Source organism: Salmo trutta, chromosome 19, assembly GCF_901001165.1.
Source record: "Salmo trutta chromosome 19, fSalTru1.1, whole genome shotgun sequence".
In the NCBI taxonomy this organism is placed as follows: domain Eukaryota; kingdom Metazoa; phylum Chordata; class Actinopteri; order Salmoniformes; family Salmonidae; genus Salmo; species Salmo trutta.
The window spans coordinates 19549950-19573466 of record NC_042975.1 but is presented as its reverse complement, the minus strand read 5'-3'; the positions used below and the strand labels follow the sequence as shown (position 1 = coordinate 19573466).

At 43.4% G+C, this 23517-nt stretch overlaps 1 protein-coding gene across 5 annotated transcripts in view; it reads right to left on the bottom strand.

Moving 5' to 3' along the window:
• Positions 1 to 14641, bottom strand: part of LOC115154112 (cullin-5-like) — a 29086-nt gene extending 14445 nt beyond the window's left edge. The window contains exons 1-9 of one of the 5 annotated variants that reach the window (XM_029700007.1): positions 14533 to 14641; positions 12798 to 12907; positions 12265 to 12364; positions 9859 to 10035; positions 6313 to 6454; positions 5733 to 5878; positions 4962 to 5042; positions 3440 to 3581; positions 1322 to 1452 (exon numbers count right to left, since the gene is read on the bottom strand). In XM_029700007.1, the coding sequence (XP_029555867.1) occupies positions 1322 to 1452; positions 3440 to 3581; positions 4962 to 5042; positions 5733 to 5878; positions 6313 to 6454; positions 9859 to 10035; positions 12265 to 12364; positions 12798 to 12907; positions 14533 to 14556 (1053 nt within the window). In that variant the 5' untranslated portion in view covers positions 14557 to 14641. Of the gene's footprint in view, positions 1 to 1321; positions 1453 to 3439; positions 3582 to 4961; positions 5043 to 5732; positions 5879 to 6312; positions 6455 to 9858; positions 10036 to 12264; positions 12365 to 12797; positions 12908 to 14413; positions 14502 to 14532 lie in introns of those variants that run through there. The other 4 variants (XM_029700009.1, XM_029700008.1, XM_029700010.1 and 1 more) reach the window with 4 other exon arrangements.
• Between the last annotated feature and the right edge of the window lie 8876 nt (positions 14642 to 23517).

Genomic DNA, 23517 nt, shown 5'->3' with positions numbered 1-23517 from the left:
TTGCACAAAAAGGGCTTCACAGGCAAGGATATTGCTGCCAGTAAGATTGCACCTAAATCAACCATTTATCGGATCATCAAGAACTTCAAGGAGAGTGGTTCAATTGTTCTGAAGGCGGCTTCAGGGCGCCCAAGAAAGTCCAGCAAGCGCCAGGACCATCTCCTAAAGTTGATTCAACCGCGGGTTCAGAGCACCACCAGCACAGAGCTTGCTCGGGAATGGCAGCAGGCAGATGTGAGTGCATCTGCATGCACAGTGAGGCGAAGACTTTTGGAGGATGGCCTGGTTTCAAGAAGGGCAGCAAAGAAGCCACTTCTCTCCAGGAAAAACATCAGGGGCATTCTGATATTCTGAAAAAGGTACAGGGATTGGACTGCTGAGGACTGGGGTAAAGTCATTGTCTCTGATGAATCCCCTTTCTGATTGTTTGGGGCATCCAGAAGACAAGGTGAGCGCTACCATCAGTCCTGTGTCATGCCAACAGTAAAGCATCCTGAGACCATTCATGTGTGGGGTTGCTTCTCAGCCAAGGGAGTGGGCTCACTCACAATTTTGCCCATGAATAAAGAATGGTACCAACACATCCTCCGAGAGCAACTTCCCCCAACCATCCAGGAACAGTTTGGTGACAAACAATGCCTTTTCTAGCATGATGGAGCACCTTGCCATAAGGCAAAAGTGATAACTAAAGTGATAAGTGGCTCGGGGAACAAAACATTGATATTTTGGGTCCATGGCCAGGAAACTCCCCAGACCTTAATCCCATTGAGAACTTGTGGTCAATCCTCAAGAGGCGGGTGGACAAACAAAAACCCACACATTCTGACAAACTCCAAGCATTGATTATGCAAGAATGGGCTGCCATCAGTCAGGATGTGGCCCAGAAGTTAATTGACAGCATGCCAGGGCGGATTGCAGAGGTCTTAAAAAAGAAGGGTCAACACTGTAAATATTGACTCTTTGCGTCAACTTCATGTAATTGTCAATAAAAGCCTTTGACACTTATGAAATGCTTATAATTATACTTCAGTATTCCATAGTAACGTCTGACAAAATATCTAAAGACATTGAAGCAGCAAACTTTGTGGAAATTTATATTTGTGTCATTCTCAACTTTTGGCCACGACTGCAGATTGATGAGGGGGAAAAACTATATAATTTTAGAATAAGCCTGTAACGTAACAAAATGTGGAAAAGTCAAGGGGTCTGAATACTTTCCAAATGCACTGTATGTATTTTACGTTTCTGTTAGTATAACATGTCTGTGTGTGTGAGCATGACCGTATGTGTGTATGCTTGGGCGTGTGTGTGTAGCACTCACCGAGGTGATGGTCTCGGCGGAGGCCATCATGTCGGCCAGCCCAGCAGACATGATGTGGTCCTCTAGGTCATTCAGCATGGGTTCGATGCCACTGGGCACCTTGTCCATCAAAGAGAACATGAGGTGGAGCTCTAGGAGGTGGAGAACTACAGTCAAACACTGTCCAAAGTAAGCTACAGTCTATAGATTCTATACTGAACAAAAACATAAGCGCAACATTTAAAGTGTTGGTCCCATGTTTCATGAGCTGAAATAAAAGATCCCAGAAATTCTCAATCTGCACAAAAAGCTTATTTCTCTCAAATTGTGCACCAATTTGTTTACATCCCTGTTTGTAAACATTTCTCCTTCACCATGATAATCCATCCACCTGACGTGTGGCATATCAAGAAGCTGATTAAACAGCAAGATTATTACACCTTTTGCTGGGAACAATAATAGGCCACTAAAAAGGTTCAGTTTTGTCACAACACAATGCCACAGAGGACTCAAGTTGACAGAGCGTGCAATTGGCATGCTGACTGCAGGAATGTCCAGCAGAGCTGTTGCCAGAGAATTTAATGTTAGTTCCTCTACCATAAGCCACCTCCAACGCAGACCACATGTAACCATGCCAGCCCAGGACCTCCACACCAGGCTTCTTCAGCTGCGAGACCAGCCACCCATACAGCTGATGAAACTGTGCATTTGCAAATGAAAGAATTTCTGTTAGAAAACGTCTCAGGGAAGCTCATCTGCGTTCTTGTCGTCCTTACTAGTCTTGACCTGACTGCAGTTTGGCGTTGTAACCGACTTCAGTGGGCAAATGTTCCCCTTCGATGGCCACTGGCATGCTGGAGAAGTGTGCTCATGATGGATGAATCCCGGTTTCAATTGTGCTGGGCAGATGCAGACAGCGTGTATGGTGTTGTGTGGGCGAGTGGTGTGCTGAGTGGTCTGGGCGAGTGGTGTGCACTTTGTTCAACGTTGTGAACAAAGTGCCCCACCGGTTATGGTATGGACAGGCATAAGCTACGCACAATGAACATAATTGCATTTTACCTATGGCAATTTGAACGCACAGAGGTACGGTGACAAGATCCTGAGGCCCATTGTCGTGCCATTCATCCGCTGCCATCACCTCATGTTTCAGCATGATAATGTACGGCCCAATGTCGCAAGGATCTGTACACAATTCCTGGAAGGTGAAAATGTCCCAGTTCTTCCATGGCCTGCATATTCACCAGACATGTCAACCATTGAGCTTTGGGATGCTCTGGATCGACGTGCACGACTGTGTTCCAGTTCCTGCCAATATCCAGCAACTTCACACAGGCATTGAAGAGGAGTGGGACAACATTCCACAGGTTACAATCAACAGCCTGATCAACTCTATGCAAAGGAGATGTTTCGTGTGCTTGAGGCAAATGGTGGTAACACACCAGATACTGACTGGTTTCCTGATCCACGCCCCTACCTTTGTTTATTTCTAAGGTATCTGTGGCCAACAGATGCATATCGGTGAAATCCATAGATTACGGCCTAATGGATTTATGACAATTGACTGACTTCCTTATATGAACTGTACCTCAGTAAAATCTTTGAACAAAAATATAAATGCAACAATTTCAGTCTTGTTTTCTACTTCTAAATTATAGTAAATATATAGAACAAGGGGTATGCAGCAGAGCTTGGGGCCCGTATTTAAATACCACATCTTTAGGGGTTGGTTTCCGTTCAATTGATTGAGTCTCCATTGAACATGCTTTTTAGTCAAGGCTTAATCTGTATCCTGGAATTCAGCTCTAGAAGTTCTAAACATCACAGTAGTGGTATACTGCCAGGGTTAGAAAGCTACTTTCAGATTTTACTGCTAAACATCATAAACTGAGATGTTCTACAAAGACACATTGGTTAATACTGAGACACACGTAGGTAGACTACTGGTTAAAACTATCAGGACACACACACAGTACAAGGTGGGTTTGTGGTCAGACACTGATGTTTGGGGGTAATGTTGACAACATGTTGACTGACACACAGAATGGGCAAAGACAGAGGTTGGTTGGTTGGTTGGTTGGTGTGGACAAATTGAAATAGGAAGTGAAAGACTGCAAGGTCATTTCCTGGTTTGCAAACCTGAGCTGGCCGAGCCTTTGGTGCCAGGAGCGCTCCGGCCGTACTCACTCTCTGTCTCGTTTTGCTTGATCATGCCTGGACACTCGGCCAAGATGGTCTCCTTAAAGGACGTCACCAGGGCGTTCACGCAACACTCCATCAGCTGAGGAGGAAACAGAAAAACCATGGTCGCTCAGATCACCAATAATATCAAAAAATTACAATTCATTTATAAATAACTTTTTATATCAGCATTTGTCACAAAGTGGTTTAACATAAGGAATTAGTTTAAAGCCCTCCTCCGTTCTTGACTTTTCCTAAATAAGTCTATAACACTGTCATTGTTAGAATCTTAACATTACAAACAGAATTATACGTTAGGAAGGAATGTCACTTTAATGGTTGGCTGACCCCCCCCGACAGGGCCTGCTCCCGACAGTTGAAGGTGCGGTGCCCAGTTGACAATCACCCCGACAATTGCCTAGAAACTGAACCTAAACTATACCAAAACTAATTGAACACCTATAACAGATTAAATAAATTAAGTAAAGTATGATGGGTGAAAATGGGCGAGATGATGAGCGAGGGGAAGCGAACAATGCATAATTATGTAATCCCCAATTGTGAATGAAGAACAGAGCGGGCCATTCTATTATACTGGTATGTTCTAATTATGTACCCTTTATCAGTCCACCGAATCCAAGCAGTCTTATCAGTCTACTCTGGCCTACTTGGAGAACATAGTGAGAAAGTGCGTAATTTACTAATGGAAGCACATACTGCGTTAGAGTTGCTACAAGATCTGAATGAAAACGACTCGTGATGGGGAAGAAATATATTATGACATCCCTGATGATTATTCTTCTGATTCTGAGCCTCAGCCTGAACCTACACCGCCGAGGACTAAGCGCAAAAAGCCCGGAAATGTCCGCACTGAGCAGGTGCGGACACCAAATGAAAACGGTGAGACAGGAGAGAGGAAGGGACGGCACCGTTTGGATAGAACAAGCCGGTGACATTGCTACGGGCCGATTATCAGCCCAAAATGTCATCACAGAAAGCAGACCCTACATCTCAAGCAAAAAACATCAGCAGCAACACACTCGCCAGCTTTCATTGTTTATGTGACGTGGGCATGCTCCAACTGACGCCATTGCATGAAGACACACACCATGTAAGCACGAGCTGACAATAATTGACTATTTTCAACTGCTGTCCTATCGACATTCATTTTAATGCCATTATTGCGTTTGTGGTGATTTTCACTATTTATGAAGCACACTTGGCGCTTATGGTAATGTTGAGGCTACTGATGTTTTCATAATTTGACCATGCGCCTTGGTGGTTGGGGTATTTTTTTGTTATAAAAGCAGTAAAAACTGTAGAAACAGTGAAATTGTTACAGTTGCACCTCAGTTTCAAGAGTTTTGTGTTCTAATGAACATGGCCCTGCTCTGAACACGAGGGCTCCCCTGCTTTATATACAGACCGTTCTACAGCCCATAGTAGTCACACAGAAGTGGTGGCGATATAGAATACTCACTGCTTGTACAGAGTTACATTCCCGCCTCGTCTCCAAGTAGCGCAGCGCCCGTTTCTCCTCCTCTCTCAACTTGGCGTCTGCCTGTTAGAACACACATGTTGGTTTCACCTCAGATGGATAACCTAGCTTACAGACAAACAGTCTAGGCCCTGGGGCAAGTTGCTGAGAAATAGGGCTGTAACTTCCTGTAACTTTCCCCAAATTTTCAGGTTTTCCAGACATCTCAGTAGAAGGATTCCCACATTTCCTGCTTATTCTGATTTCTGGAAAACCTGGGATTTTGGTAACGGTACCAGAATTTTACAGCCTAGTGAGAAATCACAAAGAACCTGCTGAAACAGTACTTGTCCATTACAGATCGTTTTCGATTTCTTTCGACCGCTGTCATCACTGAATTCCAAATCAAACCTCAGGCATTGTAGATCTGAAAGGAGTAGATGGGTTTAAACAGTGTGGTCATTGCTTCAAATTGCCTTCCAATTGGCTGTTTGGGATTTGCGCCATATGGCTTACACCTATGCAATCGTTTCAAATCTACATGGGCACCTGAGGGGTATGGACTAGGCTCGTCCATTTGGAATTCAAATTATAACTTATCGTGTGATTATCTTGAAAGAGGAGAGCGGTTGTCACGGAGACAGAGGGTCCTTTAGGGTTGCAAAATTCCAGTAACTTTCTAAAAATTCCGGAATCCTCCAACCAGTTCTGGAAAATCTGGGAATTTTCAAAACGTTATAGGAATTGTACAACCCTAATCCTGGTAATACTCACGTATTTCATGTAGTTCTGGACTCCGTTCTGCTGCAGGTAGGAGGGGGCCTGTGTTCTGTAGAACCTCTCGGTGGAGTCCATGTAGGCCTTCTCAAAGTTCTCTCTGTAGATCTGCAACTTGTCGTCCGTGTTTGAGCACAGGTTCACTGCAGAGGGAAGACAGGGAGGTCCCCAGAGGCCAAGTTAATTAGCACGCAACGTTTTACAATAGTAAACAAAAATTTACATTTCTTATTGGATGAGTCCAATTAGTCCCTTCCGGTTTCAGTACGTTTTCTTCCATTTGGTGTGTTATGAACACTAACCAGAAGGATTATAGATATCTTTGTGGAGGGGGGTTAAGAGTTCATTTCTCTCGTTCACACTACATTGCTAAAACCTAACTTGTAGTAGCTCACATTTTCATGTACATCCCGCATCAATGTCATTGGGGGTTTTACACCAATATTGACATGAAATATCTATCCAATTTGGCACCGTGATTTGGAAATCATCCGTTGGTATTGTATACATACACCACAGTCGTGTTCATTAGGCACCTTTCTATCCCAGCTAAAGGAGACAGTATTGTTTTGCTCACCATAAGACTCCCTGACACCAATGACCAGCTGAGAGTCGAAGGCCTCCCCCAGGCGCTCGGCATGCACCAGCTTCATGGCGCTGTCCTGGAGCCTATTCTTGATGTTGGAGAAGATGGACTCGTTCCACGTGTCCAGCATGAGCTGAGGACACAGAAGATTATTAGAACATGGCTTTATTGTTAAATATATACACTACCATTCAAAAGTTTGGGGTCAGTTAGAAATGAAGGCTATTCCATGCGAGAAACATGCAACAATTTCAAAGGTTTTACTGAGTTACAGTGCATATAAGGAAGTCAGTCAATTGAAATAAAATCATAAGGCCCTAATCTATGGATTTCACATGACTGGGAATACAGACATGCATCGGTTGGTCACAGGTTCCTTTAAAAAAAATGCAATAATAAGTGTATCAGAAAAACAGTCAGTATTTGGTGTGACCCCCATTTGCCTCATGCAGCACGACACATATCCACAGAGTTGATCAGGCTGTTGATTGTGGCCTGTGGAATGTTGTCCCACTCCTCTTCAATGGCTGTGTGAAGTTACTGGATATTGGCGGGAACTGGAATACGCTGTTGTACACATCGATCCAGAGTATCCCAAACCTGCTCAATGGGTGACATGTTTGGTGAGTATCCAGGGCATGGAAGAACTGGGACATTTTCAGCTTCCAGGGATTTTGTACAGATCCTTGCAAAATAATCATGCTGAATCATGAGGTGATGGCAGCGGATGAACGGCACGACAACGGGCCTCAGGATCTTGTCACGGTATCTCTGGATTTAAATTGCTATGGATAAAATGCAATTGTGTTTGTTGCCCGGTACAGTTGGAACCGGGATTCATCCGTGAATAGCACACTTCTCCAGTGTGCCAGTGGCTATCAAAGGTGAGCATTTGCCCACTGAAGTCTGTTACTATGCCGAACTGCAGTCAGGTCAAGACCCTGGTGAGGACGAGGAGCACGCAGATAAGCTTCAGTGAGACGGTTTCTGACAGTTTGTGTAGAATTTCTTCGGATGTGAAAACCCATAATTTCATCAGCTGTCCGGGTGGCTGGTTTCAGACATTCCCGCAGGTGAAGAAGCCGGATATAGAGGTCCTAGGCTGGCGTGCTTACACGTGGTCTGTGGTTGGGAGGCCGGTTGGTCATAATGAGAAATTCTCTAAAACGACTTTGGAGGTGGTTAATGGTAGCTTATTGTGCTGTGTGACTAAACTGCACATTTTAGTGTCCTTTTCAAATCAAATAGTATTGGTCACATACACATATTTAGCAAATGTTATTGCGGGTGAAGGGAAATGCTTGTGTTCCTAGCTCCAACAGTTCAGTAGTACCTAACAATTCACAACAATACACACAAATCTAAAAGTAAGAGAATGGAATTAAGAAATGTAAATATTAAGTCGCGCAATGTCGGCGTGGCATTGAATAAAATACAGAAGAATAAAATACAGTATATACACATAAGAGATGAGTAAAGCAGTACGTAAACATTATTAAAGTGGCCAGTGATTTGAAGTCTATGTATATAGGGCAGCAGCCTCCAAAGGTGCAGGGTTGAGTAACCGGGTGGAAGCCGGCTAGTGAGCTGGTGAGCCCTGCGGTTGCGGGCGGTGCAGTTGCCGTACTAGGCAGTGCTACAGCTCGACAGGATGCTCTCATCTGTAAAGTTGTGCATCTGTAAATGTTTGTGAGGGTTTAGGGGCCAAGCCAAATTTCTTCAGCCTCCTGAGGTTGAAACACTGTGTGGGTGGACCATTTCAGTTTGTTGGTGATGTGTACGCCGAGGAACTTGAAGCTTTCCACCTTCACTGCGGTCCCGTCGATGTGGAGAGGGGTGTGCTCCACCTGCTGTTTCCTGAAGCACACTATCAACTCCTTTGTTTTGTTCTTACATTGGTATTCCTCTTGTCCAGATGTAATAGGGCAGTGTGCAGAGTGATAGCATCGTTTGTGGATATATTGTGGCAGTAAGCAAATTGAAGAGGGTCTAGGGTGTCAGGTAAGGTAGATGTGATATGATCCTTAACTAGCCCCTCAAAGCACTTAATGATGACAGAAGTGACTGCTATGGGGCGATGGTAACTGAACTAAATTACTTTTGTTTTCTTGGTTACATTTGAAGGAAGTGGGGACAGCAGACTGGGATAGGGAGAGATTGAATATGTCCATAAACACTCCAGCCAGCTGGTCTGTGCATGCTCTGAGGATGCGGCTAGGCATGCCATCTGGGCCGGGAGCCTTGCGAGGGTTAACATGCTTAAATGTCTTACTCACGTAGGCCACAGAGAAGGAGCGTCAGTGCCACTGTGTTATCCTTAAAGCGGGTGAAGGTGTTTAGCTTGTCCGGAAGCAAGACGTGACTGGTTTCCCTTTGTAATCCGTGATTGTTTCTAGACCCTGCCACATACGTCTCGTGTCTGTGCCGTTGAATAGTAACTCCACTTTGTCTCTGTACTGACGTTTTGCCTGTTTGATTGCCTTATGGAGGGAATAACTACACTGTTTGTATTTGGCCATATTCCCAGTCACTTTGCCATTGTTAAATGCGGTGATTCACACTCAGTTTTGCGCGAATGCTGCCATCTATCCACGGTATCTTTTAATAGTCACAGTGGGTTGTACTCCTATACACTTCCTGATGAACTCAGTCACCATATCCGTGTATTTGATGTTATTCTCAGAGGCTACCCAGAACGTATCCCAGTCGCATGATCAAAACAATCATGGCATTTCAAAAAGTTGAATAGCAGTGATTCAATGTTTTTCAAGCGCGAGTACTACAGTCAATGTGGTGTTAGAACTTCGGTAGCGTTTCCTCAAATTTGCTTTGTTATTTGAGGAAAACATTACCAAAGTTCTACCAACACATTGACTGTAGTACTCGAGCTGGAAAAACATTGGACCACTGCTATCCAACTTTTCGAAATGTCTACAAGGCCCTCCCCTGCCCCCCCGTCAGCAAATCTGATCACAACTCCATTTTGCTCCTCCCATCACAACTCAATCAGCTTCTTGATATGCCACACCTGTCAGGTGGATGGATTATCTTGGCAAAGGAGAAATGCTCAGTAACAGGGATGTAAACCAATTTGTGCCCAACATTTGAGAGAAATACGCTTCTGTGTATGGAAAATATCTGGGATATTTTATTTCAGCTCATGAAACATGGGACCAACACTTTATATGTTGCATTTATATTTTTGTTTTATCTAGTGCCTTGCTCAAAGGCACAATGACAGGAGGGGGCATGGATATCACAACAACCCTCCGGTAGCCAGCTGACAGCCCGACATATTGTCCCTCTCAATCTCAGGACTTGAACCGACAACCCTCCGGATGCTACCTTCTAGGCCCGTTACCAGCCCACAGCCACAAGGTAGCAGAAGGGACAGTGAAATGAGATACATGAGCAGGAACAGACTGAATTTACAGGCAGTATAATTTCCTCATGTCAACCAGAAATTCTCTTATATCAATGTAAATACAACCAAATACTGCTGCTGCCCCTCTCAACCCCCCCCCCTCCCCTCCTCACCTTCCGTACAATGCTGTCCTCTACGTTAGACTTCTTGTTGCTGCCCTGTTTTCCCATGAGCGTAATCTCCAGCTGGCAGAAGGGTTTGGGCAGGATGTCACACTGCGTGAAGAACTTCCTCCACTCAACGATGTAGGCCTTCAGCAGTGCCGTGTCATCCTGGTGGCTCAACACCCGCTGTGAGGGAGAGAGCAGGGCACTGTTATGGACTTTATGGCATTGGAAAAACTGGGGGTAATAGACAGTCTGCTTGGTTACTCAATATGTTGCAGGGGGAGAGAACAACTGAGTGCAGTGTTATAGACATTATGATGTTGAAAATATAGGTTCTCAGGGATAGGCTAGTAGAGTGCTTGGTTACGCGGTAGCCGACTGGCACAGATAGCTTGCTTCCAAGCTAGCGTTAAGGTGTCAGCATGCCTCAGTTTGGCTGGCCGAAGTTGGCTAGGCAAACCGAACAAGTGTGCTCGCATACTCCCTTAAAAGAACTTTGCTTGAAAAACAAGAAAAAAAGCACAATACTACTGTTTGTCCATTTTGAGACGCCGTTGCCAGTATACACTAACTATGATGTTTGGTACAGTATTTTTCAATTAAAAAATGTGCTTGAAAACGAGTCGTCTCTTGTTCGATGACAAAGACTTTATTGAAGCATCCCTACTGTTGACCAATCACTGACAAAGGACGTAGCCTTTGGCTTCGAACTTCGGCTTGCCTCCAGAAAAAATGTGCCCCCGAACAACCCCCCCAAAAAACTCACCGAAGTCCAAAACTAACAAAAATGTCACAAAATGTTGTCATAATATATGTACGAACTCTACCGAACTGTTTCGGCTGGGAAGCGTGCGGATGCCTTTAGTAGTACTCAGTGACGGAATAAATGGCACAGTCATTTCAATGCTAGTGAGACTTAGCAGGCCTTAGCAGACAAAGCATCAATACAGGACTAAGATTGAATCCTACTGCACCGGCTCTGACACTCGTTGGATGTGGCAGGGCTTGCAAACTATTACAGACTACAAAGGGAAAACCAGCCGCGATCTGCCCTGTGACACAAGCCTACCAGACGAGCTAAATGCATTTTATGCTTGCTTCGAGGCAAGCAACACTGAAGCATGCAAGAGAGCACCAACTGTTCAAGGACAACTGTGTGATCATGCTCTCTGTAGCCGATGTGAGCAAGACCTTTAAACAGGTCAACATTTACAGATTACCAGGACGTGTACTCAGAGCATGCGCGGACCAACTGGCAAGTGTCTTCACTAACATTTTCAAAAACTCTCCCTGACCGAGTATGTAATACCTACATGTTTCAAGCAGACCACCATAGTCCCTGTGCCCAAGAAAGCGAAGGTGACTACCGCCACGTAGCACTTGGACCCACTCCAATTGGCATACCGCCCCAACAGATCCACAGATGGCGCAATCTCCATCGCACTCCACACTGCCCTTTCCCACCTGGACAAAAGGAACACCTATGTGAGAATGCTGTTCATTGACTACAGCTAAGCGTTCAACACCATAGTGCCCACAAAGCTCATCACTAAGCTAAGGACCCTGGGACTAAACACCTTTTGCAACTGGATCCTGGACAGATCCTCAACACTGGGGCCCCTCAGGGGTGCGTGCTTAGTCCCCACCTGTACTCCCTGTTCACCCACGACTGCGTGGCCAAACACGACTCCAACACCATCATTAAGTTTGCTGACGACACATCAGTGGTAGGCCTGATCACCGACAACGATGAGACAGCCTATAGGGAGGAGGTCCCTATAGGCTGGGTCAGAGACCTGTCAGAGAGGTCAGAGACCTGGAAGTGTGGTGCCAGGACAACAATCTCTCCCTCAATGTGAGCAAGACAAAGGAGCTGATCGCGGATTACAGGAAAAGGAGGGCCGAACAGGGCCCCATTAACGTCGACAGGCCTGTAGTGGAGGGGGTCGAGAGTTTCAAATTCCGCAGGAGAAATATTTGGCATGGGTCCCCAGATCCTCAAAAAGTTTTACAGCAGCACCGTTGAGAGCATTCTGATCGGTTGCATTATCGCCTGGTATGGCAACTGCTCGGCATCTGACCGTAAGGCGCTACAGAGGGTAGTGTGTACGGCCCAGTACATCACCGGGGCCAAGCTTCCTGCCATCCAGGACCTCTATACTAGGCGGTGTCAGAGGAAGGCCCAACATTTTTTCAAAGACAAGTCACCCAAGTCATAGACTGTTTTCTCTGCTACCGCACGGCAAGCTGTACTGGAGTGCCAAGTCTAGGTCCAAAAGGCTACTTAACAGCTTCTACCCCAAGCCATAAGACTGCTGAACAATTAATCAAATGGCCACCGGACTATTTATATTGAACCCCTCTTTGTTGTATTCGGTGCATGTGACAAATAAAATGTGATTTGATACATACTGCTTGTGCTTGCTTGATGAAGTCTAGGATGTCCTCTTTCAGGGCCTGGTGAATCTTGGCCGGCCCCTTGTCATCCCATAGGCATACTGCATGGACATCTCTATGGAAACCAAGAGATCAGATGAGGGGATTGGAGGAGATCAATCAATGAATCCATTTGTTGGTCTTTAACAGCTCAGACAGGCGTTAATGTGAAATGCCTGTTAAACAGAATGACAGCCTTTTCTCGAGGTATCAAGTCCAGGCTGTATCACAACCGGCCGTGATTGGGAGTCCCATAGGGCGGCGCACAATTGGCCCAGCGTCGTCCGGGTTAGGCTGCCATTGTAACTTAGAATTTGTTCTTAACCGACTTACCTAATTAAATAAAGGTTAAATAAATAAATTGTATTCACTAAGAACCAAACGGAACAGGCCAAAACAGGGAGGGAATGCCTTGACTTGTCTAATAAGAAACACTGGTTTTCAATTTGTGTGCACTAATGAATACAACCTCAGTATGACAGAGCCCATGGACGAGTGGCCATACTCACGAGAAGAGGTCGAACCACTGCTGTTTGGTGACTGACTCTTGGCGGAGCAGCTTGAGGACGATGGGACGCATCAAGTCCCACTTGTCCTCGAACTGGAGGGAGCCTTTGTTCTTGGTGAGAATGAGAAGGGCAGAAGTGTCACCTCTAGCTATAGCAGTTATGACAACATCAGGGGTGAACCTCAATTGTATTTACTTGATTCCTCACATCCTCTCTCCTAAACGCCTTCTCAAAACACATTTTAGCAGAGGGGAGGAACCTCAGCTCTTCTGCTCCAATGTGATTTGAAAAGGAGACGAGAAGGGAGGACATGGGAAATCATGGATTTACTATTGATATTCATCCCAGTGGTTGCTGAATGTTTAGGAACTAGGCAGTGGGCCCATTTGAACATTAGCAGGAACACAACAGCAGTAAACAAGCCTGGTGGTGGTTAATTTCTCCAATATCATAGGACAGGCTGGTTGAGGCCCGTTAGTAGCAAACAGGCTTGCTTGTGCTGGAGAGTTTCTGAACATAACAACCCAGGTGCTTCAATCCTGTAACATCTGTTTTTTGTCTATAGCCAGCCAGCTTACTTGTAGTGATACAATAACAATGCAGTGAGTATACAGACATGACTAACTATAGGATCGTTCCAATTGATTTCAAGCAAATTTTGGTCGCACCCCTTTTGATTTAACTTTCCATACATGTTTGCCCATGGTAGAAGTGGTCAGAAAGTGACTTACTGGACCTGAATGACAAAACATTCAGGAGCTAGTGGTGCTCAAAGTTGACCCATTTTGCATACTCCACCATACCATTAGACATCCTTTGTCTTTATCACTGGAAAATAATAATGGTTGAGTTTGATATCATTTAAAAGCTTACAATCAGGGTTTTACAATTTCTTAAATCTTCCCCAATGCTGGAACAGGAGCCTGAGTGAAACAGTTTGGGAAGCCCTGGATTAAGGCAGCCCCTCACACCTCTCTGATTCAGAGGGGTTGGGTTAAATGGCCATGACACATTTTGGTTGAATACATTCAGTTGTGCAACTGACTAGGTATCCCGATATCCCTAATGGGAGTTTGAATCTGAGCTTCCTGGGCATTAGAGTGGAGACACGTCATAGGCGTAGTCATCGTCTCCTTGTGGTGCTTTCAATAAGACTGGGAACTTGGGGAAAAAAGGTCAAATCAAGACGTCAGTAATCTTCAGAGTTTCCGACTTGGAATTCCGAGTTGGACGACCTTTGAAATGGCTTTTGCACCATCGGAGTTGGTTTTTCCGAGTTTCCAGTTGTCTTGAACGCGGCATAAAGTACAGATACTGGGGCATCTTCTAACGTTATTGTTATACCGGCTGCCTATCTACTGTTAGCAAGCTAACTTAGTGTGTTAAATGAAAAAGGCAATCGAACGTTGTTGAGGTTAGCTAGCAACTTAGTCAACGACAGTCATGCCAAGTTAAATGATCATGTTTTCTTAGCCAGTTGGCTAACGTGTGTGTACTAGCCACTGCCTGGCACAGCTAGCTAGCACCAGGCTAACGTTATTAACGGCAGTGACTTGGAGGAGTAAGTAGCTGTCCTTTCAACGCTTGCAAGACAAACAGGACTTCATATCACCTACCTATATTGCAAGGCCATCTTCAGGCATAGGCGCTTAACAATGTACAGTAATATATCATTGACTATGCAACAAAGACTGATTAAATGTAATCAAAAGTATTGAATTGCGGTGCCTGTTACCTTTAGCAAATTAGACGTCGCCATGTTCCCTGAATTTAGTTCCTCGAACAATCTCGCGAGATTTACGGGGTTGTATTAGCCAATGGGTTTTTAACAAATCTGGAGAAACGGTTTATCATGATCATATTCCTGATTTCGTATTATTTAAACAAAACAAAATCCATATGCAATTCAAATACATTTTGAAATAGCCAACCCATGGCTAAAGGTCTACTTATGAAAAAACTGTCACCCACTGAAAAACACTGGAAAATAATATAAACTATTGTGTTCAGTAGCTAGGGTTCCCTCCAGTTTGTGACAGATTTTCATGCGAAAATTGTAAAATGTACATAAAACAGTTTGCGTATTTTCCCACCCAGAGATGTTTCCAAAACGTTTCGCAGTTAAAAGGTTGTGCGTGATGTCGTAGCGCACATACAAATCACTTCTACCGTTAAATGTTGATGTACCAAATGAAAAATATAGGTTAAATAGGTTTCCATTGCATTTTCAACTCTACTGATGGTTTGGTGGTGCACCGTCACAAAACTGTTACGTTATATAGCAAATATGCCCACTCTGATCTCGGCGCATGCGTTCTAGCCAACAGCTCACAGCTACAGTGCGGGGAGGCTAACTACATTATGAGATTATTATGGATAGGAGTGATACTGATTTGTTTGTCAATTGGCAGGCAAGAATCGATCATCATGTCACCAGAATAAGACCCTCAATATTTATTGGAAAGGAACATCAGGTTCATCACCTTCATCACATATATATATATATATATATATATATATATATATATATATTATTTATTTTTTGGGGGGGGGTTGCCTGTTTTGCATGTTACTTTTGCATTAATACGTGTCACATATCAGTTTGCAAACAATGTTAAAAATATATATAATTGAGTTAATAAAGCCGTTTACACACATGGTCCAGTTTTTGTTTTCTTGAGAAAGGCAGCTCCAAAATGCAGGTGTTTCAGCCTAGCTCACGGCTTTCTGTGGTGGTGGGGTAAGCAAAAAAATAGGAGCATTGCGCCGTGAGTGGCTCAGTGTTCTGTCACTCGCGGGGACACTACGTCATAGCCAAGTTTATGTCCTTAGTAAGGGTGGACATTGTGTCCTGCCCTTCCAAGAAGGCTCAAGGTCAGTGGCCACACAGATAAAATGTCAAATCACGTTATATGTACAGTAGCTTTGATTGGACTGATCATGTCAACATCTTACTTTCAATCTTAGCTAGCAGTCATCATCATGAATCAAGCCAACAATCTACTGGCAAAACCGTTTTAATCCTTGTCATATGAAGAGAAATAATGAAGAGAAATTATAGATAAAATGTATCAGTGCTCGTTGGACATAAAGATTACGCAACAAGTTGGATATGCCAATTTGAACAATGAGTCGTTTGGAAGGAATCAGTGGCAAACTGCAAGCGTTGCAAAGTAACCAGTAGCCTGCTATTCAATGGAGTGGCTGTGCGTTTTTTCCCCCCACAGTTTCCACCATAAATCCAGGGAATGCCAGACGTTGATGACAAAGTTTGATGACAAAATTAGCCCACAACGGACCGCCGCGCGACCTTCATGTTTAAGTGAGCTTCATCACAAGCCAAGGTGAGTTCAAAAAGGTATTGTATGCTGCTGCATAAATTATGTAATGTGCAAGGGAGATATGTATACTGTAGCTAAGAAAGTAATACTTGTGTATATAAGTGTATGTTGTGTAGTAAGCCATTTTCACCTCTTAATTTCACCTAACATTACTGTTCTGACTCGGTAGTGCTGCACATGTTACTTATGACTGGTTTTTGAGAAATGTCATCATCTAATATTGTAAGAGGTTTCATTGTCTGCTTATATGCCCCCTTTATTTATCCTACGGTTCTGACTTGGTGTAAAGGAAAAATACATGTTCTGCATTCTGTCGCTGTACATTTCAAAAGTGCTGAACACAGTTATATTGACTACGTCTGTCGTCGCTCACTAATTAATGTCCTAATCGAAATTACGGAATGCCTCTTATCCGCTTATCGTTCCCTTATGCCATAGTTTGTACATCTCAATTGTCAGTAGAAACCACATTTGTTTAAGCAAGTCAGCCGTATCAGCTATGTTTTTTAAAAGGCAGTAAACGAGGCTGAATTAATTGTTTCGCTGCCAGACAAGGCTCCGCCGATAGCCAGGTATTAGCGGTGGTAAGGATTCACTCCATTGTGTTGGAAAGAAAGCTCTGCTGTTGGGACAACTTTATGTAGGCCCTAACAGTTTGTGGGCACCGCTTGTCACCGTTATAATGCAATTAATGAATTGTTTAATGTTGTGTAGTGTCTTTGCTAGCATGCATCTACGATGTTTTTTAGATGCATAAAGGCGTTTCCGCCGCCATTTCTCCCAAAATGAATTATACTGACACAAAATATTCCACCATGTCAAACTACCAAATTGTCTGTCGGGAGTTATAAAATTGTACCGGCATTGAATTTATCCATCAGGCCAGTCGTGACTTTTTTCATATGTCAGGTAATTCATCTGCATGAGATGGTTGGATGGAAACGTGGTTAGTGAAATGTACAGTGCATTCGGAAAGTATTCAGACCCCTTGACTTTTTCCACATTTTGTTACGTAGATACTATTCTTTTTTCCCCTCATCAACCTACACACAATACCCAATAATGACAAAGCGAAAACAGGTTTTTAGAAAAGTCTGCAAATGTATTAAAAATAAATAACACAAGTAACTTATTTACGTAAGTATTCAGACCCTTTCCTATGAGGCTCAAAATTGAGCTCAGATGCATCCTGTTTCCATTGATCATCTTTGAGATGTTTCTGCAACTTGATTGGAGCCATTCTGTGGTAAATTCAATTGATTGGACATGATTTGGAAAGGCACACACCTGTTTATATAAAGCCCCACAGTTGACAGTGCATGTCATAAGAAAAACTAAGCCATGAGGTCGAAGGAATTTTCCGTAGAGGTTGTGTCGAGATACGGATTTGGGGAAGTGTACCAAAATATTTCTGCAGCATTGAAGGTCCTCAAGAACACAGTGGCCTCCATCGTTCTTAAATGGAATAAGTTTGAAACCACCAAGACTCTTCCTAGAGGTGGGTCCCTGGCCAAACTGAGCAATCAGGGGAGAAGGGATTTGGTCAGGGAGGTGACCAAGAACCCGATGGTCACTCTGACAGAGCTCTAGGGTACCTCTGTGGAGATTGGAGAACCTTCCAGAACTACAACCATTTCTGCAGCACTCCACCAATCAGGCCTTTATGGTAGAGTGGCCAGACAGAAGCCACTCCTCAGTAAAAGGCACATGACAGCCCGCTTGGAGTTTGCCAAAAGGCACCTTAAGGACTCTCAGACCATGAGAATCAAGATTATCTAGTTTGATGAAACCAAGACTGAACTCTTTGGCCTGAATGCCAAGTGTCACATCTGGAGGAAACCTGGCACCATCCCTACGGTGATGCATGTTGGTGGCAGCATCATGCTGTGGGGATATTTTTCAGCAGCAGGGACTGGGAGACTAGTCAGGATCGAAGGAAAGATGAACAGAGCAAAGTACAGAGAGATCCTTGATGAAAACCTGCTCCAGAGATATCAGGACCTCAGACTGGGGCGAAGGTTCACCTTCCAACAGGACAATGACCCTAAGCACACAGCCAAGACAATGCATGAGTGGCCTCAGGAGAAGTCTCGGAATGTCCTTGAGTGGCCCAGCCAGAGCCCGGACTTGAACCCGGATAGACCTGAAAATAGCTGTGCAGCGACGCTCCCCATCCAACCTGACAGAGCTTGAAATAATCTGCAGAGAAGAATGAGAGACCTCCCCAAATACAGGTGTGCCAAGCTTGTGGCATCATACCCAAGAAGACTCGAGACTGTAATCACGGGTAAAGGTGCTTCAACAAAGTACTGAGTAAAGGGTCTGAATACTTATGTAAATGTGATATTTCAGGTTTTTTTTATGCATTTGCAAAAATGTCAATTCCTGTTTTTGATTTGTCATTATGGAGTATTGTGTGTAGATTGAGGGAGAAAAAAGCTATTTAATACATTTTAGAATACGGCTGTAACATAACAAAACGTGGAAAAAGTCAAGGGATCTGAATATTTTCCGAATGCACTGCATGTAAACATGAATACAAATGTCATAAAACTTTTTTTAAATAATCTGCTGGTGCGGTGTGCGCTCCCTGTGCGCTACGCTAGAGGAAATTGGATACTTCACCTGTTGGAGTCCTTGACCGGCGCACGCAGTGACGCATTTGAAATAGACTACAGACTATATTTAATATATTTCATAAAAAAATCATTTTTTTTCTCGAAAAATCTATGGGTACCTGTGTGCTCCCCATGCACTGCGCTTGAGGAAACTGGATGCCTCACCCTTTTGGAGTCCTTGATCGGCGCGCGCACTGATGCATTCCAAATAGTTACGGAGTTTACTTTTGGGAAAGCAGGAAAAATAAAATGGGCTACTGCAGGAGGTAAGGCTCTTTACTATGCTTTAACGAGGGTTAAGGTATCATACCTAAAGGGGCATGAACGTTTATACATATTTTGTTGAAGGAATGAAATAAAACCAGTTTTTTTTAGCCTTGAGAAATGTGTTCAGTTCAAAAGTATGACCGTTTTTCAGATTTCAAGTAAAAAAAATGGTATGACAGAGAGACAGTGTCTTAGTTAAATAGGCCTATGTGGCAATAACTCATACATCCACTTGCCATTTGGTTCTTATAGATATAGGCTAATGCAAAATTAGTGATGCAATTCAACTTACATTTACATTTTAGTCATTTAGCCGACGCTCTTATCCAGAGCGACTTACAGTAGTGAATGCATACATTTCACACATTTTTTTTAATGATAAATTCTTAATGATAAAATATTAACTTTCTGGAGCATTCACTACGGACAAGTAGCTTATAGGCAATGATGTTTTTATAATACAGTTACACTCTAAGTCAGTGTTTCCCAAACTCAGTCCTGTGGATCCCAAGAGGTGTACGTTTAGTTGTTTTTTGCCCTAGCACTACACAGCTGATTCAAATAACCATCATCAAGCTCTGTTATTTGAATCAGCTGTGTAGTGCTAGGGCAAAAAACAGAACGTGCACACCTTGGGGTCCCCAGGACATTTACGCACTGCACTGATGCGTTTTGCTACCGTAATTATGCCATATGTTTTTAGCTGTCGATTTAACCAAAACGTTAAATTAATGGAGGGGAGAGCTTAACCTATCCAGGTTGATTAACTACCGTGCTATTTCACTTGACAATGTAATAGTTTGTCTGTCTATATTTAGTCTGTGGCGTGCACAAAGATACCTCGCTAGATTTGCCCGTGAGCATATGGTGTCAACACACGATTGTCATTTTGAATCAATAGATTGTAGTCGTGTTACAGTTGTAGTAAAAAAAAAAGCCGAACTTCCCATCATTTCTAACGCATTTGCAAAACGTACAATATGTTATTTTCAATTTGGTGTGGCAAACATTAGCTAGGTGGCTAACGTTAGCTAGCACTAGGGATAGGTTAAGCTAATATGCTAAGTAGTTGCTAATTAGCCAGTGATGAGATTCAGACATTCAAGTTACATGCCACCCATCCACCTCAATCAACCACCCTCTTTTCATACTAATTTGAGTGTCTAGATTTACTATTTACATTTTTAGTCATTTAGCAGACACTTATCCAGAGCGACGTAGTGAATGCATACATTTCATACATTTTTTTCTCCATACTGGTCCCCCGTGGGAATCGAACCCACAAATCTGGCGTTGCAAACACCATGCTCTACCAACTGAGCCACACGGGACCTACTATGTTACGTCTAGTCTATGAGACCAGTCTGCGGAAAATGGATCATGCTGCAGGCAGCATAGAGAAGAAAAATATATGTTTACAACTGATAATTGATCGCATTTTTGTATTTATTTAACCAGGCAAGTTAGTTGAACAAATTCTTACTTACAATGACGGCCTACCAGGGAACAGTGGGTTCAGGGGCAGAACGACAGATTTGTTGTACATTGTCAGCTCTGGGATTCAATCCAGCAACCTTTAGTTTACTGGCCCAACGCTCTAACCACTAGGCTATTTGTCGCCCCATTCATTCTTCCATGGTGCAAGAATGAATGCAATTAATTGTTTATTGAATGTAATGATGGACAGAGCTTTGTAGAACCAAAACACACACAACCTCAGCTCAACAAACTCGAACTCGAGAACAAATCGTTTGTGGTGCTGCCTGGGTGCTGCAGGTTGGGAACGATATTGTGCTTATCACCCTCTTGGCAGTCAAGCAATGTATTCCGTCAAGAGTCGTTCACAATCTAGTCCGGTTACGGCCACAACTAGTCCTCGTCTGAATTGCCTGCATTTCTCCATAAATTGGTCATAACATTTGATATGATCTTCATCTAAGTCACAACAATAGACAAACACAGTGTGCTTAATTAAACTAATAAAACACAAATGATTGTATTTTTCTTGTCTATATTGAATACGTCATTTAAACATTCACAGTGTAGGTTGGGAAAAGTATGTGAACCCCTAGGCTAATATGACCTCCAAACGTGAATTGGAGTCAGCTAACCTGGAGTCCAATCAATGAGACAAGATTGGAGATGTTGGTTGGAGCTGCCCTGCCCTATAAAAACACTCTCAAAATGTAAGTAAGCTATTCACAAGAAGCATTGCCTGATGTGAACCATGCCTCTAACGAAAGAGATCTCAGAAGACCTAAGATTAAGAATTGTTGACTTGCATAAAGCTGGAAAGGGTTACAAAAGTATCTCTAAAAGCCTTGATGTTCATCAGTCAACGGTAAGACAAATGGAGAAACTTCAGCACTGTTGCTACTCTCACCAGGAGTGGCCATCCTGCAAAAATGACTGCAAGAGAACAGTGCAGAATGCTCAATGAGGTTAAAAAGAATCCTAGAGTGTCAGCTAAAGACTTACACAAATCTCTGGAACATTGCTAACATCTCTGTTGACAAGTCTACGATACGTAAAACACTAAATAAGAATGATGTTCATGACAGGACATCATGGATGAAGCTACTGCTGTCCAAAAAAAACATGTCTGCACGTCTGAAGTTCGCAAAAGAGCACCTGAATGTTCCTCAGCGCACTGGCAAAATGTTCTGTGGACAGATGAAACGAAAGTTGAGTTGTTTGGAAGGAACCCACATCACTATGTGTGGAGAAAAAAAGGCACAGCACACTGACATCAAAACTTCATCCAAACTGTAAAGTATGGTGGATGGAGCATCATGGTTTGGGGCTGCTTTGCTGCCTCAGGGCCTGGACAGCTTGCTATCATTGATGGAGAAGTTAATTCCCTAGTTTATCAAGACATTTTGCAGGAGAATGTAAGGCTATCTGTCCGCCAATTGAAGCTCAACAGAAGTTGAGTGATGCAACAGGACAACGACCTAAAACACAGAGGTAAATCAACAACAGAATGGCTTCAACAGAAGAAAATACGCCTTCTGGAGTGGCCTAGTCAGAGTCCTGACCTCAACCTAATTGAGATGCTGTGGCATGACCTCAAGAGAGTGGTTCACACCAGTGTTAATGTTGCGACAGTTCGTTTCTGTTAACAGAACAAAATAGTCAGTACATAGTAACTTCTAATTTATCTGTACTTTAATTAATGCAAACACGTGTATGGTAAATATGTCGTTCGTATACGTTCTCTCTGTGACACCTCGCAGGGCAAAACAGAAGAAGAGAGCGACACATCCTACTGTTCTCTCTTTTATACTGAGAGATATTTCCCGCTCAATGCTGGCCTGTCCGAGGGAGGAGGAGCGTGGTTTAAACTTGCTCCTCCTGTCGTCGGCGTGCAGGCTGATCCCAGCGTCGTGACGTACTTCCTGTTGCCGGTTGTAGTTCTTCTTGTCTTCAACAGTTGATTTACTCGTAGTTTATATACTTAATATTGTAGCATAGCTTCCCCGGTATATTATATAAGTTATGCATACAAATAGCCAGTTCAACCCTAACACCAGACATTCCAAGAATATTGCTGAAATGAAAGTTTTGTCAAGAGGAATGGTCCAAAATTCCTCCTGACCATTGTTGAGGTTATTAAACATTTGGTTGAGGTTATTGCTGCGAAAGGAGGGTTAACCAGTTATTAAATCCAAGGGTTCACATACTTTTTCCACCCTACACTGTGAGTGTTTACACGGAGTGTTCAATAAAGACATGAAAACGTATAATTGTGTTTATTAGTTTAAGCAGACTGTGTTTGTCTGTTGTGACTTAGATGATCAGATTTAATTACCAATTCATACAGAAATTCAGGTAATTCCAAATGGTTCACATACTTTTTCTTGCCACTGTACATTGTTTATAGCACACTTTTACAAGTCTGTCACAAATGACAGCTCCAATAAGCCACTTATGGTGAACGACATGTAAACGAAAAGCTTGTAGAATCATTACTCTTTCGAGTTTTCAGTTCATCGTTTGCCGGGGAGGAGACCAGCTCAGCTATCTAGCGAAATGCTAATTTGCAACTCGACTCGGGGGACATAGGTTTCAGGAGCCAGTATGTTAGATATGATTCCACCGTGGGCAATAACAACTGGCTACTAGTTAGTTGCCAGCCAAATACTGTATGTTTCAACACATTTAAAAGGATAGCTAGTGACTGAAATGTAGCTAGCTAGCTGGCATGCTGGCTCACACTGGCCATGCAGTAGTCAACTAGCTAGCTAGCTAATGGTGGACGCCAAAAGACACAGCGTTCGAGACTTGGGAGCTCATGGGTACACAAGCTATATTACCCAACTCGGGAGCTCATGGGGATATAGGCTTCAGGAGCCAGTGGATTAGACAGGATTACACCACGGGCAACAATAACTTGCGACTAGTTCATTTTCAGACAAATATTTTGAACTCTTCTACTTAGTTTATCCACCGACCACCGCATTTAGGAGGATAGATAATTACTGAAATGTAGCT